General features: G+C 36.2%; 1 protein-coding gene across 1 annotated transcript in view; it reads left to right on the forward strand.

Moving 5' to 3' along the window:
- The window catches only part of LOC145663170 (apyrase-like), an 89,146-nt gene that overhangs the window by 43,179 nt on the left and 27,762 nt on the right, over positions 1-18,205 (forward strand). Inside the window, exon 3 of the mRNA XM_081729499.1 lies at positions 13,344-13,545. Within this exon, the coding sequence (XP_081585625.1) occupies positions 13,344-13,545 (202 nt within the window). The remainder of the gene's footprint in view (positions 1-13,343; positions 13,546-18,205) is intronic.

Here is an 18,205-nt window from a genome sequence, read left to right on the forward strand (position 1 = left end):
GGTGCTCTTGCCCCCTCAAGCGAAATCTGAAATGACGCCCTTGTGCTTTATGCTTTATTTTCTAAAATTATGCTTTATTAGGCTTTTAAAATTAGTTTCTTCTGGACCCTTAGACAACCACAACCACGTTCAAGGTACCAACCCTATGTGTAAAATGCCATTATGTTTTATATATATATATATATATATATATATATATATATATATATATATATATATATATATATATATATATATATGCTTTTGGGTTGCCCTATTTATTAAATATGAAAAGTAAAGCTATTGACTGTCACTCACTTTTTTCAATATATGAGTAAATTCGGACCTTCTATGTTAATCACTTTATGAATAAGTAATTAAGAGAAGGAACTGAAAATGTAGACAAATATAAGCGCATTATGTTGTTAGAAATTAGTACTTGCAACACGAATTTGTGTCGTACTCTTCGACGGAGCGTAGCGAAACTAGATAAGATAAACTTCATTTCTCAATAATTTCGTGTGGAACGTTTTGGAAGATGGTTATTTCTCTCTTTCTTTTTTTCTTTTTTTTTTAATACCAGAGCTGTTAATAAGGTCCAGATTCTCAAGTAACTGCTAAATCACTTCCATAATAGTATGTATTTGACAATAAGCCTTGATGTCACGTTTAGTGAAGACTCAGTAGTCTACTGTTCGTCCATAGAGAATTTTGTTCGCATTGATGAAGTAAATGTTTGAAAAATCCTATAAGCTATCAATTTCTACGAAAATTCCCTTTATCCCTATTGGAGAAATTAATGCCAAAAAAATCCCACGAAATGTGATTTTTCCCATGGCTTGGCATCACTGGTCATTGTGGGACATCTACAAATACATGCTGACAATGTACGACGCCTTCTATACAGTGTTGCGAGATTGGGCTACAAGCAGTGGCGTAACTACGTTTTATGTCCCCCCCGCAAGAGAATACCTAGGGCCCCTATCGACAAAATATTTTTGTGGAATGATAGATAATATAATAAATAACCATACTTAACTGTATCTGTGAATAATGAGTTAAATACATGCAACTATTAGGCCTAAATATTTATAAATGGAAACCACTTTTTTTATACATATAATTTATTCAATAAGCTTCAGAATGGAAGATGGACTTACCTTTTTGCAGTCAGTGACAGTTTTAGTGAAGAGTGGCAGGAATTAATTTAATGGTTTCCTTCTTCCTTTCCTCTCAGCAAAATCCTTTACTAACTCCCGTAGATCCATTTTCTCAACTTCGTCCGCATTTATTGAGAGCAGTGCTAGATTACTTAATCTATTTTGGCCCATTGTGCTTCTCACGCAGTTTTATTATTATTATTATTATTAATTTGAATTTTGAGAACGACCTCTAAACAAAACTGACAGAGACAGGGAGCATCAAAATCAACAAATACGTAGTAATAAGTTTTGAAAAGCTAGACGCCAATGTCTTATATTTCACAATTAAAAGCTTTACTAGGTTAAACACAGAATTCTGAACATTTATTTCAGTTTTCAGGGTGGTGGGCCCTCCTGGAAGTGTCGCCCCCCCTCCCTGCATTGCGGTGTTTCGCGCCATAGTAATTACGCCCCTGGCCAGAAGTAGCGGATTAGGCGATTTTTGAAAGTTCCCTCGGGGCCAAAGTTTCAAATTGGCCGACACGCTACCTTTTGGGCTACACTACTTTATTTTATATATGAAATTACGAATTAGTAATTTTATATCTATCTATTAAAATGCTACAATAGCAACTAAAAGCGCCTGAGCTTCAACATATAACTTTGGCTTTCAAATCTTTCATTTATGGTTGTGTGATTTCACGTTTAACAGAGACAAACACTTTAAGTATGTATACTTTAAATAAATCAGTTAACTAGAACTTTTTCACAAAGTTTATGATATAAAATTATTGTTCAAAGCCTTTGTATTTTAATAAACCTTCTCCAAAATCTATGCGTGTGAATTGTGCTTCCATCTTCCGAGTTCCTTTAAACTATATGTTGTGTACGTTTATATGTTTGTGGTCAATCCTTTCGACAATGAGATCTCGGAAACTACAGGCTCCAGTAAGATGACGTTTTAACTGATCGATTGGAAATTTTGCGTAGATTGTTCAGTTCTAATTGAATATTTAAGAAACATGGCCATTATTTCTTTATTACATTTTTAGGGTACACTGAAAGCATTGAAATTAAAAAAAAAAAAAAACTAAAGCATCATATCCTACGCGTTATACATTCCAATACCACATTGTTGTATATAGGGGTTGCATATGTTTCAGACGTTGGTTTCATGGCCAAATAATAATGAAAAAGGAAGGACAACTATTTCTCCAGTCTAAGATGAATCTTTATTTTTGGAATGTTTTGCACAATGAACACCATATATAACTGCCATTATAATTAATTGTATATGTAATGTATTTTCTTATTACATACTGCATGCAAGAAGAAAAAAAACACTGGCCATGCATGAATTAGAAACTCCAATCGGAAGTAGGCTCAAATCTTGCAAACGGTGCGAGATATTGAGAAAAATAATTGAAAAATCTCCCCTTTATGATATCCCTTGCCGATTTTTTTAAAATCAAGCACGTCTTTCACTTGTGTCTGTAAAGGAACAAGTACCAATGTTGTGAGGAATGAGAAGGATATTTATGCTCATATGCGAATGATGTGCTGTGTAGAGAGCGCAGGTCCAGCTAGTAATACAATAAAAGTTTTGTTGAGTATTCTATTCACAATAAAGAACAGTTTTACTAAAACTAACATGTTTAATTGTTGTTTAGTACTCTTTGATCTCCATATCTGACAATACTAAACTTTTGTTAAGTTTGCGCTGTTGCAATATCACTGACTATGTTGCTGTCTGTTAATGCCTGAGCCTAATAGTTAACAGTTAACACGTTACTATTAGTTGATTGTTGCGTTAGTTGACTAATAGTCAACATGTTCTTATTGGTTACACAGTGACTAATAGTAACAGTTGACATGAACATGAACATTGGTATAAATCCAATATTCGCTTATTGGAACTTTCATTTTGATCCTTCAATATAGAAAGCTCTCATTGGTTTCGGAACATTGATCATATGCATATCTTATGTTTATTTCTTCTGAAAGATAAGTGCAATGAATGATGATTTTTTTTTTTCTGAAACATATCATACTTTCCTCTAATGTGTGTTGTTGTATTTATGTACCTTTCTTCTATAGTAAAACTTTTGTCAGTTGCAACCCAAAAGCTTCTGTTTCCTTAAAACATTCAAATGTGAGACGCTCTTTTCCACTAAGCCCCTCAATTGTAACAACGTTGCCATTACTTTTTAACGAGCTCTTATAGTTCCGATACCAGGAACATTAGATCGTCTTGTGTGCAGCTCCCCTTTTTCCAACTGCTAATTACATTTGTTTGAAAACAACAAATAACTTCCTGACGTTAATAGAGGACAACTTTACACGAACATGTACGAGTATTTCGTCAGGTGGGATCAGCGACGCAAATACGCAGGAACTCGCCTTACCGTCCCCTGACCAACCAAACCAAAACGCTCCCCCAAATATTTGTCCAATTTTGCGCCCTCCCAATCCGGCACCCGGGGCACAAGCTCCGTTTGCCCCACCTAGTTACGTCACTGGGTTTAATTCATTGTATTCAATTTATATCATTCAGCCAATTCGCACTGGTTTGTCCGAACCAGCTTTTAAAATGTATTACTTATTAACTCGTACTTTGAATGGCTTAGTTAAGTCACTTTGCATTGTTTTACACTTAACCAGTTAATATATTTATTAGAGCAGTGGTTCTCCATCGGTGTGTCGCGATATGTAAGAAGTTAAAAATCGTGAAAAATTTAACAATTAGGTGAAATCAATTTTGAGACGTACTGCACCAGTCACCTGTAGCAGCAACACTCAGTATTACATACTCACTACTTTATAGAAATTTTTTAGTCTTGCACTATTAATAATTTACATTATTATAATAATAAAAAAACAAGCAAGTGTTCTACAATGCCATGACTGTTTTGTGCAGTGTCTCGTCAGCGAAAAGGTTGGCAGCTACCGCATTAAAGAATAGCAAATAGAAATCAACATATACATAATATATAGAAGAATATTATAACTAAACAAAAGAAAATGAAAAGAGATAAATCTTAGAAACAGAGAAGAAAATACAGGAGAATAATTTTGGTGGCACAAATTAGTGGTGCCTCAAGAAAATGTTGATTAATATCCTTTTAAATAAAGATATAGTTGATGAGTTTTTATTATATCTGGAAATTGAATTGCTTAGACGTATAGTTCATACTGCTAAAGATGTAGAGTAACACTTTGTTTAGTGCCATCTATTGGCAGTTGAGTGAATCGCTGACATGTTTTCTGTTAAGAGATTAGCTTATTCACAAAAGTATTCTTATCATAATCACACACACGCACACCTACACACAGACACACACTCTCTAATACTTTCAGTTATGGCATGTTTCACTCAAAATATATTCAGGATCGTAGTTATAGGATAGAAAAGGATAACAAAACTTCATGCAAAGTATGCAAAGTAAAAGTCCAAAGAAGACAAGGAAATGTATATACACGGAGAAAACAGGAACATGAATCATTGCTTTCCTCAGTTAATCACTTTCTTACAATTACTGTTGCTGGGAAGATCAGTCATCCTCGCATCAGCTCAATTTTTATATCAGTGCTTTTCCTGAGATTTGTGATTACGATACTTACAAACTTGCACTTTATTTTTGGATCAAAAGATCCAATATATTTCAATCGAAAATTTTCTTCTAAGCCTTATATCTAGAGAACTATATATAGTGTAGCCAAACCTAAACTATCACTTTAACTTAGTATGATGTGGTTATTCCGTAGAAAATACGAAAACTCGATTTAGGGGCCGTTCAAAAATTTTGTGGCCCCTGATCCAAAAACTAATTATTGGGCAAGATTGTAATCTTTTGATGCATTTTTTAGATCATTCCTAAAATTCTTGTTTATTAATTATTTTTGTAACTAACGTAACGTATATTCATTATTCAAGAGGTGAAAGATTGAATGTCTGGATTTTAAGAGTCTCTATCACTGCGAAATTAAAATACCGCTAATTTTACAGTAATTATATGATATTATCAAATAGATAAAAGATAATCAAAAATTGGATCAAGACCTCCCTAGACAATATTATTTTGCATGATGTACCGTTATCACGAGTCACCCAGTAGCTTTCCGTTTGCAATTATTTAGAAACGCGAAAATAAATGCCGCTTTTCTAAATGGCTGGAAATCGAAAGCAGATAAATGAGTCGTGATAACGGTATCTCACGCAAAATAACATTATCTAGAGAGGTCTTGTTTCACTTTTCGATTATCTTTTATCTATTTGAAGATATCGTATAATTACTGTAAAATTAGCGGTACTTTAATTTCGCAGTGATGAGTCCTCTTAAGCATCCCGGTGCACATAAAAATTCCTGGTTAACTCCGCCCAAACTGTAACTGTTGGGAACCTTAATATAGAACCGGTTGTTGACATCACTTCTTGTAACTTCAACTATATTAACCAAGTAGTTTATGTTAATGACTTCACTTGCTGAAGATATTACTTCCAAGCGATATCTCGAGTTGTCAACCACAAACCTTGCTTTAGATAGCGAAGTTTCTTAGTAAGAAAATGAACTGCGTAAATGAAAGAAAAAAGTAATTCTAGGAAACTGATTGGTAGTCCTATAAATAGAGTCCATTGTAGTATATTTTTCTCACCACAGTTGGCTTACTCAGCAACGATATAATCTCAAAACAAGATAACGTAAGACGGGGTTACTTTGAAGAAGATTTAAGCCATTTTAAAGAAAATCGCATATAACTTACAGACGTAATAATTTAGAACACTGTATTTTAAATATAAAGGGCCTTATGCAGAGTCGTACTGACGTATGATTAACACCATACTACGGGGTTGACTAACGGATGGTTATCAAAATCGTATTCAGAGTCTCTTATTAGGACGTAATATTGGACGAAGTTAATCACATGTGACAAATTAATCTAGAGCAGAGAATAATCTTTTACCCACGGTTTAGCGTGCGACACAACATTTCGTATTTCGTAATTCATGTGTTTTCATTTTTACAGACTACGCATGCGCTCATCTACTTTTCCGTAGTTGCCACATTTATTTTACTCACCGATGCATTGGGGTTCTATAAGTTAATCATACTCAAATCATCTTTTTAGTTGTACTCAAAGTAGACTCTGAATACCAAAAAGTGCACCTTCCTTAATAAAGAGTTAGTATTATTACTAACTAGTCTGTGACTAACCTTCGATTAACGAATTCTCTCTGAATACCGCCCATAATAACTAGATATATAAGGAAAACATTCCTGGAGCACCGAAAACAAGGGCGGTCTCATGTATACTATTACCCAAGTTCATTAGCAAACATTCATGAAAACTAATCCAAAAACTAATTATTGACCATAGCTATGTGCAAAGTAGCCACATAGGTGAGGATACTTTGCACCACATACGGAAAAGTATGTTCAACATACGAACATAATGTTTCTGTGCAATGTTTTCCTTTCGATATTTATTTATTTCACTTCTTACATAAAACTGCATACAGTCTACAAATATTGATATTAGAATGGTGATACCGGTATCAGTACTTAGTTTGAATTATCGATATTTGAAAATTAATTTTTTTATTTTCTGGTACCGGCACAGGAGCCGTATTCTAATAGTGTAGCACATGTCCCACAAAAATGCCAACTCAGGAACAGAAAAAAAATCCCGTGAACTGATTTGTCTTGGTTATTCCTTATGCCCGAGAATATCATCCCAATCGAGGTTTACGGAATTTTGGACTTTCAGGCTGAAACCTACCCAAATTGCAAGATTTCTTTTTTGGGAAATCTAATGTTAGTCATTCCTATGCATATAAGCTGCAAGCCCCCCTCCCAAAAAAGTCTAGTGATTTCTAAAAAGAAGAAGAAGAAGAAGTCTTTGTGAGTAAAGCCTCTCTCAAACTACTTTTCTGGATCCGCCACGGTTCATACTTTATTTGCCAACAAGAAATTCATTCCGGCATCTTCCTAAATAGGAAATTTACCTAAATTTAGAATACAGAAGGTTCCAGTAGTAACAATTTCCTATCTAAGCGGTATTGTGCAAAGTAACCCCGAGTGGAGGCTGAAATTGCCTTTTCCCAGTTTTACTTTTTTTATGACTTTAAAACGTTTCACATTTCAATTTCATTACATCAAAGTCCCATTATACACAGTAGTATTCTACGAAACTGACTTAACGAGACTTCTGGTACGTGATATTTTTCAAATTTTGGCGGTCTTTTCAGTGACTGCTTTTCATACCTCTTCAACAATAAACCCTCTCGGTAATTAGAACTGATGTTAACCGCCAACATTATAGCAAAAATACAGTTAGATGTTCTATCTTACGGTGGCAGTTGAAACTTCCTCTTTTCTGTTCATGGTTTTGCAGACAGAGGACTGTGAAACTCTTTTCATATTTTGTGCAAAGTAACCCCGTCTTACGGTATATATATAATAACAGGTAGCCTCAGTTCGTTTAGCTTTCTGATTGGTGCCTGCCACTGACGTCATGTGGGGAAAGCAATCTTCAAACAGTATATCAACCAGCATAATTGCGTATACATTATTTCACTTGTTCTCTTGAACGATACCTTGCGATATCCAAGGATGTTATAAAACAGAAGATATGCCCATATGTATCTTCATCCTATTAACTAAATGAAGCCAGAAACAACCCAGCATTGGCACGTCTGATTGGCTACTCTCGTTTCCGCCATATATGTTAGATCAAAACATTGCGATCTTCAGTAGTGTGTCTGTCGTTTATTTTTATTTATTTTTATTTATTAGTTGTTGCTTGAGATTTATATTATACAATGGTTACATGCTGTACGTGTGGGGTACAAATAGAAGTGAGAAGAAATTATCCGAAATAATCTTTCACAGGTAAGAAAATCACTAATCATAGGATACCGTAAGACGGGGTTATTTTGCACACCGGGGGTTACTTTGCACAAAATATGAAAAGAGTTTCACAGTCTTTTGCCTGCAAAACAATAAACAGAAAAGAAGAAGTTTCAACTGCCGCCGTAAGATTGAACATCTAACTGTATTTTGGCTATAATTTTGGCGGTTAACGTCAGTTATAATTACCGGGAGGGTTTGTTGTTGTAGAGGTATGAAAAGCAGTCAGTGTAAAGGCCGACAAAATTTGAAAGGTATCACCCACAAGAATTTCCGTCAAAGTTAAGTCAGTTTCGTAGAATACTACTGTATGTAATGAGACTTTGATGCAATATTTGAAATTGAAATGTGAAACGTTTTAAAGTCATAAAAAAAAAGTAAAACTGGAAGAAGGCGGTTTCAGCCTCTAATGAGAGTTACTTTACACACGTCAAAAATATCTCTTAGATAGGAAATTATTACTACTGGAACCTCCTGCATTCTGAATTTAGGTAAATTTCCTATTTAGGTAGACGCCGAATGAATTTCTTATTGTAAAATAAATTATGAACAGTGGCGGATGCAGAAGAGTAGTTTGAGAGAAGCTTCATCCACAAATGCTTCGGCGTTTTTATTTATTTATTTATTTATTTTTTAGAAATAACTAGACTTTTGGAAAGGCTTGCAGCTTATACGCATAGGAATGACTAGCATTAGATTTTTTTGACAAAGAAATCATGCAATTTGGGTGAACTTCAACCTGAAAGTCTCAAACCCCATAAATTTTCCACTAATTACGGTTAGGGTGATATTCTTGGGTACAGTGAAACCCGTCTATGTTGGCCACCATTGGTTCCATCGAAAAGTGGCCAACTTAGACAGGTGGTCAACTTACAGAAAATAAGTGTGATTTATGTATTTTTAGAATAGGATTTCTAGTATTACTTGATTGTAAAATTTTAATAAGCAGTGACACAACGGCTACTTATAAATAATGCATATAGAGTAATCATAAAAATATACAGTACTAGAAAATATTACTATAGTATGTTTAATATATGTGTATACCTTTCTCTTCCTGAAAACTAGTCTGGTACATTGGATTATTCGGATTAAAAACACAATAACAAAAACAACCATGAAATAGAAGCGTAGTTTATTGAAATTGATATTATAGCACACTGAGTTATTCAGATTGAAAACAAGAAAAGCTAAGTTATAAATTGAGAAATTTATATGCAATTTATATGACTTCTTTTCAGCTGTTACTGAATGGTGGTTCATTCTAGACATATTTGCTTTATTCCTTTTGTCAGATATGCACATTTTAATATTGTAGTTAACTACCTCTTGTTAATGAGCTAGAAGTGTTTCCCTCGGAGCAAAAGATGTTTTGAGAAAATCTTGAGGGAATTCATATCTCAAAAACTCCACTATCTTTTTACAAGCCGACAGGTGCCAATAGTTGATAATTGAGATGGTTAGTTTTAACCTTGAGAATTTTCCGGCATTACTAAAGCTCCCCACTGATGAGAGGAGCTGATATAGCTAATGATTTTACCAAAATAGACAGGGTAAACAAATACGTACAACCATTTCCTGAATTCCTGTACGTGCTTTTTCTTATTCACATCTTCCTTCACCACCCTTTTATCAGGGTAGTCTTCTGGCCATTGACCTCCAAGAACAAATCGTGCGAAACTATGCTTCTTTGTGTCCAGTCACAAATACAGAACATCTGCCTCTCATATGGGAATTCGAAAGAGTTAAGAAAAATAACAAAACTGTATTTTGGTGGCCAAGATACGCAGGTAAACTTATCATTATCATCATAGGGTAAACATTGCTTCAGTGTGGCCAACTTCCAAGATAGACAGATGGCCAACTTATAGAGTAGTAAGTAACGAATGTCTTATGGGAAAATGCAGGTTCAAAACGAACTAGGCCAAGATAAGCAGGTGGTCAACTTAGAGAGGTGGCCAAGTTGACAGGTTTCACTGTATAAGGAATAACCCAGGCAAATCAGTTCACGGGGATTTCTTTTCTCTTCCTGAGTTGGCATTTGTGTGGGACATATGCTGAACTATTAGAATGTAGTTCCTGTGCCGGTACCAGAAAATACGTAATTTTCTTCACAAATATTGGCAATTCATACTAAGCATCGATACTAATACCCTCATTCTAATATCAATATTTGTAAACTGTATGCAGTTTTGTGTAGAAAGTAAAATGTATAAATACTGAAGGGAAAACATTGCACAGAAACGTTATATTCGTATGTTAACATAGTTTTTTATATGTTGTACAAAGTAACCCCAACTATGGGGTTACTTTGCAGCAAAGTTTATATTTCAATAACTATGGTCATACTGAATGTTTACTAATGAATTTATACGAATGTTTTCCACACATGTCTAGCTATCATATGTTTAAAACAAAATGTTCTAAATCAATACGTTTCTGTTACATGTGATTTTCTTTAAAATTCCTTATATCGTGTGCAAAGTAACCTCGTCTTGCGGTACGTATATCGTCACGATCTTGTATTATGGGCAGATCCTCTATTTTATAACATCCTTTTCGATACCTCCAAGTGACGTCACCGACTGCAAAGTGTCCAGGGAAAAATGAGAGCAGAAAGGCTGAATCGAGAGTCTTCTGATCTCAATACAGTGAAACCTCTCAATAGCGGACACCAATGGGACATGAAGTTTTGTCCGTTACTGAGAGGTGTCCGTTATAGAGAGGTTACAGAAATTTAATTTCTCGTAAGGATAGTTGTATGCAGTAATTGCAGTAAATACATTATGTATGGGCGTAAATACGTAAAATTCAATATGAAAATAGTTTTATTTAGTACAAATTTGAATTACTGGGAGGGATGAAGGAGAAATTCATTTCTATTAAATCATAGCCTATTATTGCTGTTCAATGTTTAACGAAAAAGGCAAAGCTTGCCTTTTCCTCTACAACGGTAATAAAACTCATTAGCAAGTGTCCTCTAAAAATCCTCAGTACGATTGCAGAAGAAACATGTATGTGTGTGTTTGTGTACTGGCGCTGCATCTTCCTTGACACAAAGGATGAAAAGGCAAGCTATTGGGGATGCATATATTTATTGACCCAGGCCCAATCACAAAGAATATCCTTTTAGAGAAAATGAAAAAGGAAGCCGGGAAAACACCAACCCCGACTTGTTCCAGTATCATGAGTTAAAGAAAAATGTTTCTTTTCCAAAAAAGTAAGAGAGGTAACATTGCTCGTTGAAAATGTTATTGTAAAACAAACAATGTTTGTTTTGTTATTTATGAAATTGTCGGTAAAGATGCAAGGTCCAGACGAAAAGGATTAAATTTGTTAGGGAAGGGAAGATCTTACGCACAGAATTCCTGACCTTACGACTAACCCTGCATGAGTGTTATTGCTCATTGAAAATTTTCTAGGATTTCCGCCAGAAAGCAGTTTATTGCGGAAAAAACTCAAGTTCAGCTGTTCTGTTTGATGGTTCACCAGGTCTGGACTCATGAGAGATACACTTATGGGGAAAAGACTTTTCTGTATACTGTAATATATCGCAGAACCGAGAACAATTCCTGTCCGTTATGAAGAGGTTATTCAAACGTTTGGGAGGAAAAGGACTGTCCGCGTCCGTATCTGAGAGTGTCCGTAAAAGGGAGGGTTTTTTCCGTAAGAGAACATATATTTTTGCCGGGACAAAAAATCTGTCCGTATTATAGAGGTGTCCGTTATTGAGAGGTGTCCGTTAAGGGAGGTTTCACTGTATATGATATTATTTTCTTCATTTCTTCACTATTCTAATGGTAATAGATTTGTCGAGTAGTCTGTGAGTTTATCAAAGGCTGAGGAATTGAATAGACATCTTTGAATATGTTTTTCTTCTTTCTATGTGTATGGAAATTTTACATTGGAGTCTTAAGAACTTACATTAAGAAGCTCTATGGTAATTATTTTGCAATTTGATTTTCTTTTTGTCTTAATGGTGAATATGCGTCGGGACCGTAATACGGCAAATTGTGGAGGCGTTAAAATATTAAATAATACTTTTGATAAAGTGGATACTTTCAAATATTTAGGATCAATATTAACAGATGAAAATCATATTCACGAATAAATTAAATGCCGACTAAAAGCAGGGAATTTGTGTTACTATTCGGTTCAAAATCCCTTGTCGTCGCGAATTCTGTCGAAGAATTTGAAGCTTAAAATATATAAAACGATAATCATGCCTGTTGTTCTGTATGGTTGCGAAACATGGTCACTTACTCTGAGGGAAGAACATAGACTGAAAGTATTTGAGAACAGGATCCTGAGAAGAATATTCGGGCCCAAAAGGAACGAGAATGGGGAATGGCGGAAACTTCATAACGAGGAACTACATAGTTTATACGGTTTACCCAACATTGTTAGGGTCGTCAAGTCTAGGAGGATTAGGTGGGCAGGTCATGTAGCTAGAATGGAAGAAAGAAACGCTTTCAAAGTCTTGACTGGAAGACCAATCGGAAAACGACCATTAGGAAGACCTAGGCGCAGATGGGAGGACAATATTAAGATGGATCTCGCAGAGATTGTAATACAAAGTAGAAACTGGATGCAGTTAGCTAAGGATAGAAGTCAGTGGAGAGCTTTTGTGAACGCGGCACTGAACCTGCGGGTTCCATAGGCCATAGAGTTAGTTAGTTAGTTCTTAATGGCGAATGTATAATAACGAGTGCAATACAGAAATTTCAGTGTGAATGCAAGTGTAATGTGTAAATTATACATTGTTCCCATATCACCACTTGAGGGATAACATCTTTCCGACACACCTTAATTTCCTTTGAATTTCGTTAGATACCCAAAAGTAGAGCGCAAAACACTACTTTTTCAAAGTTCCTATCATCTAGTGAATCGAAGTCAAAACTTTGAGTGAAACCTTCCGGGCCAAAATCTCGCTTTGCCAAATTCTCTTGTTACAATCTTTCAATTTAACGTCTCACTATTATGGCTTTTAAGCTAAGGAAGATGAATGATTAAGAAGAGTGAATGATGACGGAAGAATTCGTGGAATGAGAATGTGGAAGAACATGGGAGTACCCTGAGAAAACCCACGGACACGATGTTGTCTACTACAAACTTACTTGGCCGGGGGTCGAACCAGGGACCCGATGCACCAGAAGTAAGAGCTTAGCCAGTGAGCCACCGTCTCGTCTCGTGGACAACAAGAATTATAAACTATTAGTAGAATATCTTTATTTTTAACTAAATGATCCCAGATATCTAGACTAATACATAATATAATTGAAATAATGTGATTTTTTAATTTTATAATTTACAGATATTGTCAAGTCCAGGGAAGTTAAAGTTTTTGAACGAAACAGAATCTGTGGCAGCGGAAGTAAAGAAATTGAAATCACAGAGTGTTGACATCATCATAGGACTTAGTCATGCTGGAATAGATGTGGACCAAACAGTCGCAGCCTCTGTGCCTGATATTGATGTTATTGTTGGAGGACATTCGCATACTTTCCTTTATTCAGGTAAAAATTGTTTGTTTGTTTTATTTCCAACCAATCAAATCAACAATATAAGGTGATAGCGTAATGGTAATTGATTTTGTTGTTAAGGTACTGGAGAGAAATTATTTACAGCTCCCAATTGTTAGTAATTTTTCAGAAACAGTGTGAATCAGTTAAAAATCTCGACTTTGGTCCAACATCCCTCCTTCCAAGTAAGGGAGTACGCAGGGGTAGGTCCTGGGGGTCCAGACCCCCGAAATCCCAACTTTTTTGTAAATGTAGTCTACTTTTAGGGGCAATTTTAGAAATGTTCATATAATTTAACCTCAAATTGTATTTGGATCCCCCTCGAAACGCTTTAGACCCCTCCCGAAATAAATTCCTGCTATGTCCCTGCTCCCAAGGGATTCTAAACCACTCCCGAAGAAGTTATATTTCCATCTATAGTTAGCAGCATAAGTGCCCAAACTCTCGAACCCAACACTCATGAGCTCGGCACTCACACTCAACCGGGATCGGACTTGAGCGCGACCCCGAGTAAGCCCGAGCCCAGTTGAGTGAAGTGAGCATGAACCCGAGCCCGCGTGATGCGAGCCCAGTTAAGAGAAGAGAGCGCGAACCCACGTGAGGCTGAGCCCAGTGGAAAAAAGTGAGCGGGAGCCCGAGCGAGCTCAGTGCAAAATGACCATCTACGGGCTACAGTGGTACCTCACTATGAGGTTAGTTCGTTACAGAAAATTACTCGCATCATGAAACTGTCGTGTATTGACTTGAACTTCCCATATAAAAAGTAATAAAGACGTATTAATTTGTTCTATATTCCAAACATATTATTATCACAAGTCCCAGTGTCATATGTACACCACGTGAAGAAGTTTGGTTCCTGCGGTGTGACATTTTCTCAGTTCCTATTGAAACCAGAATTGGCACTATATTTTTTTCGATCAAATCTGGAAAAAATAGAGAGAATAGAGAATAGAGTGGAGATGAAATGTAATCTTTGGACGCTAAATCGATTGTAGAAAACCGTTTCTCACTATCTCCTACCGCTATTTAATCTATAGCGAGCAACTAAAACCAGAAATGTTTTATTCCTGCTCTTCCGGTTTGAATACAGATTTCAAAGAAAAGATGGTACCTACCGTAACTATTTAAAAAGCAAAATCGATGCTAGAGAAAACACTTTTTTTCCTATCTCTCTTAACGCTTTTGGTCTTTGTTAATCAATGTTGAAACCGGAAGTTTAGTGGGTTTCTATTACTTTCAGTTTTAGTATAGAGCCGTGCCACCGCCCAGGGCGGCAAAATTTGAAAAGGAAAAGAATACTATCAAAATATAATGCTTCGTAATAGGCCCACAAATGAAAACATAAAACTGTATTCACCTAAGAATTTAATTGAACTTACTTCACTCACATTCAGGAAATTACTTACTCAGGAAATTCACAGCTTTCCCCTCATTTTCAATTATCGAATTGCTAGCCACAGGTATCTCGTTCAATATTTCCCTTGCAGCGGCGAAGATTTTCAGCTAGGGTGGATAAGATTTTGAAGGTGTCTTTTATATTTTTTTCTATTCAGCAATGTTCTAACGCTCCATTCCAAATATGCAAAAGGTACACTCCCACTTGAGACAGGGCGTTTAGCCTACAGCATCTAGAGACATTTAGATTCTAGCAGCGACTTTTTAATTATTTACAAATTGGTTGAAAACTCGTTGGTTTCGTACCGGTAACAGACACCGCTGGCCTAGGACCGACAGAAATACTAATAATTAACATCTAAAGGAAATGAACATTCCTATCGAAGACATAAGGGGCCAAGGATATAACAATGTTTCCAATATGAAAGGCAAACATTCAGGTATTCAGAAGAGAATTTTAGAAATATATTCCCGAGCCTTCTATTTCCTTGCAGTAGACATTCATTAAACCTTGTCGTTAACGATGCAGCCACAGCACCTCAGTACGCCGTTTCAGTTTTTGTATAAGTTCAACGTTGGGCCATACTAAAGGAACATATTAGCAGTCTCATTTTAAAACCATTAAGCACCACAAGGTGGGAGAGCCGAATTGATGCTCTGACTCAACTTACGTGTTAGATATCAAATAGGGGAGTTTTATGATGCCTTACTTCAAATAAGTAACGACAATAGTTCAGATAGAATGGTCACCCACGATGCTCTGTGTATAGCAAACCAGCTGCGTGGCTACTTTCCTTTGCTCACTCGTTATCTGGTATGACTTTTTACTCCACATAAACATAGTAAGCAAGTCTCCAAAGCATTCTTGTCATGTGCTGGATACAGTCGGGTTTTTTGAAAATGTATTTGATTACTTTCAGAGGAGAAGAAATGATGCAAAGTTTCAATCTTAGTTGATGCGATAGAGTTGGCATCAGTATTAGATATGGATGATCCACAGATAGGTAATACAGTGCAAGAAGTCAAAAGAAGAGACAGTTTCAGTGTGAGGCAGAGGATGAAGTTATTGAAGATTCACAAATAAGATACAAGATCGATTTTTATTACAAAGTTCTAGACGTGTTTGTGTTAGCTTTAAGAGAAAGGTTTGAGCAACTCAAACATCACAGCGAGTATTTCGATTTTCTTTACGATATTAATAATCTTATGTCACCTGAACTTTTGTCTGAAAAGTGACTAAATTTGCCAGCATTTTAAACCACACCTAATCGAAAGATATTAACCTCAATAATTTGAAAGACGAACTGAAACTGTTATCCGCTATAATTAAGCCTGAAAGGCCACCAAAAGGGACTTAAAAATTAATTAAGGAACATGACTTAGGATTTTGCTAACCTTATCGGTAACAGTGGCAAGTGGAGAAAGAAGTTTTTCGAAACTTAAGTTTATTTAAAAAGTATCTACGTTCTTGCACGTCTAAAACACGCCTGTGTGGTCTAGAGACATCAATAGAATACGAATTGGCTGAAACATTGGACTTCGCGAATGTGATAATGGAATTTGCTCGTATCAAATCAAGAAGTTTCTTTCAATTAAAGTATAATCACTTAGTTTTGCCGTAATATCTGATTCACTCTATTATTTTTATGCTCCATCACCTTTTGATATAAAATAAGCTTAAAAATTAAAATTCTTAGCCGTGACTAAAGCATTTTTATTTTATTTTCTGTATGCGCTTCTGTACATTACAGGTACACAGCGAAATCGAGCATACTAAATATTGTGTCATGTATGGAGTATGTAAGCAAAATTAAAAAAAAAATTTGAGTTTCACGTCCCACGATTATGCCGACTAGGTTAAAGCAGTGATGATGAGAAATTATGAAAATGGTGGAATGAAGAAAGTGGTAGGAAACGGGAGAACCCCGAGGACCCACGCACACGGTGTTTGTCCATCACAAAATTCACTTGGCGCGAGCTGAGATCGAACCACGGACCACATGCACCACAGCTGAACACTTCCACTGAGCCATCGTGGCCCCTCAAATATTACGTAAGCATTCGAGAGAAGTAGTTCAATTTTTTGGTTACTTTTCCAAACATCTTTTTTCATGACACTTGAACGTCTTCTGTCAAAATAAGGTTTGTGGATTAAAGGGGCGGCATGTGATAGTACCGCCCAGGGCGGCAAAACTGCTAGCGCCGGCCCTGGTATAGAGTGAAGGATGAAGAGGATATGTATTGTTGGGACGCTTAATACATTGCACGAAACCGCTTCTCGCTATTTATTGTTGTTTTTGTTCTATAACGATGAATGTAAAAATCAGAAGTGGTTATTTCTACCATTTCCAAATTGAATATTACATCCATCAACGGAGTCGATTCCTATTTTTTGACCGTCTACGTCCAAGCTAAAATTAATGGTGATCCATCAAGAGATTCTTAAGACAGGGTTCCTACTGGTCAGAGAAGTCAGGGAAAATGGTGCAGATCAGAGGAATTCAGGGAAAAAACGACTGGAAATCAGGGAAATTTTATAAAATATTTTTTTTCCTAATATTACTTGTACACCAATTTCAGCTTAACCAATCATTATAATACCTATTTATGGTAAGTGGAATGTGCGTTTGAGCAAATGACTAATATTTATCTACATAGAATAATATATATATAGGGTGTAAAGAAAGGTTGTTTACGACGCTTGGGTGATGATTCTACATATGAAAACAAGTAAGAATGTCTATGTAACACAATGCCTATCTCGGCCTCCTAACCGAGTTACGGACGTCCAAAAGGATGGGAAAATGAACTTTGAAGGCTAATTCTGGCAAAACGACAAGAGATAGAAGGGCGGTGTTAGGCGGCCCACACAGACTCTCAACATGGACTATCCAAAGATACTAAGATTAGATGTGTACAAGGCGAGCGCAAGGATTCCCCAAAAGATGCGAAGCATGCCGCGGACGTTGTGAGGGCAGAGTGAGGCATCCTTTGGGGAATCCCTTGCGCTCGCCTTGTACACATCTAATCTTAGTATCTTTGGATAGTCCATGTTGAGAGTCTGTGTGGGCCGCCTAACACCGCCCTTCTATCTCTTGTCGTTTTGCCAGAATTAGCCTTCAAAGTTCATTTTCCCATCCTTTTGGACGTCCGTAACTCGGTTAGGAGGCCGAGATTGACATTGTCTTACATAGACATTTTTTTTACTTGTTTTCATCTGTAGAATCACCTCCCAAGCGTTGTAAACAACCTCTTTCTT

Source organism: Thermobia domestica, chromosome 10 (genome assembly GCF_964235325.1).
Source record: "Thermobia domestica chromosome 10, izTheDome1.hap1.1, whole genome shotgun sequence".
Taxonomy (NCBI): domain Eukaryota; kingdom Metazoa; phylum Arthropoda; class Insecta; order Zygentoma; family Lepismatidae; genus Thermobia; species Thermobia domestica.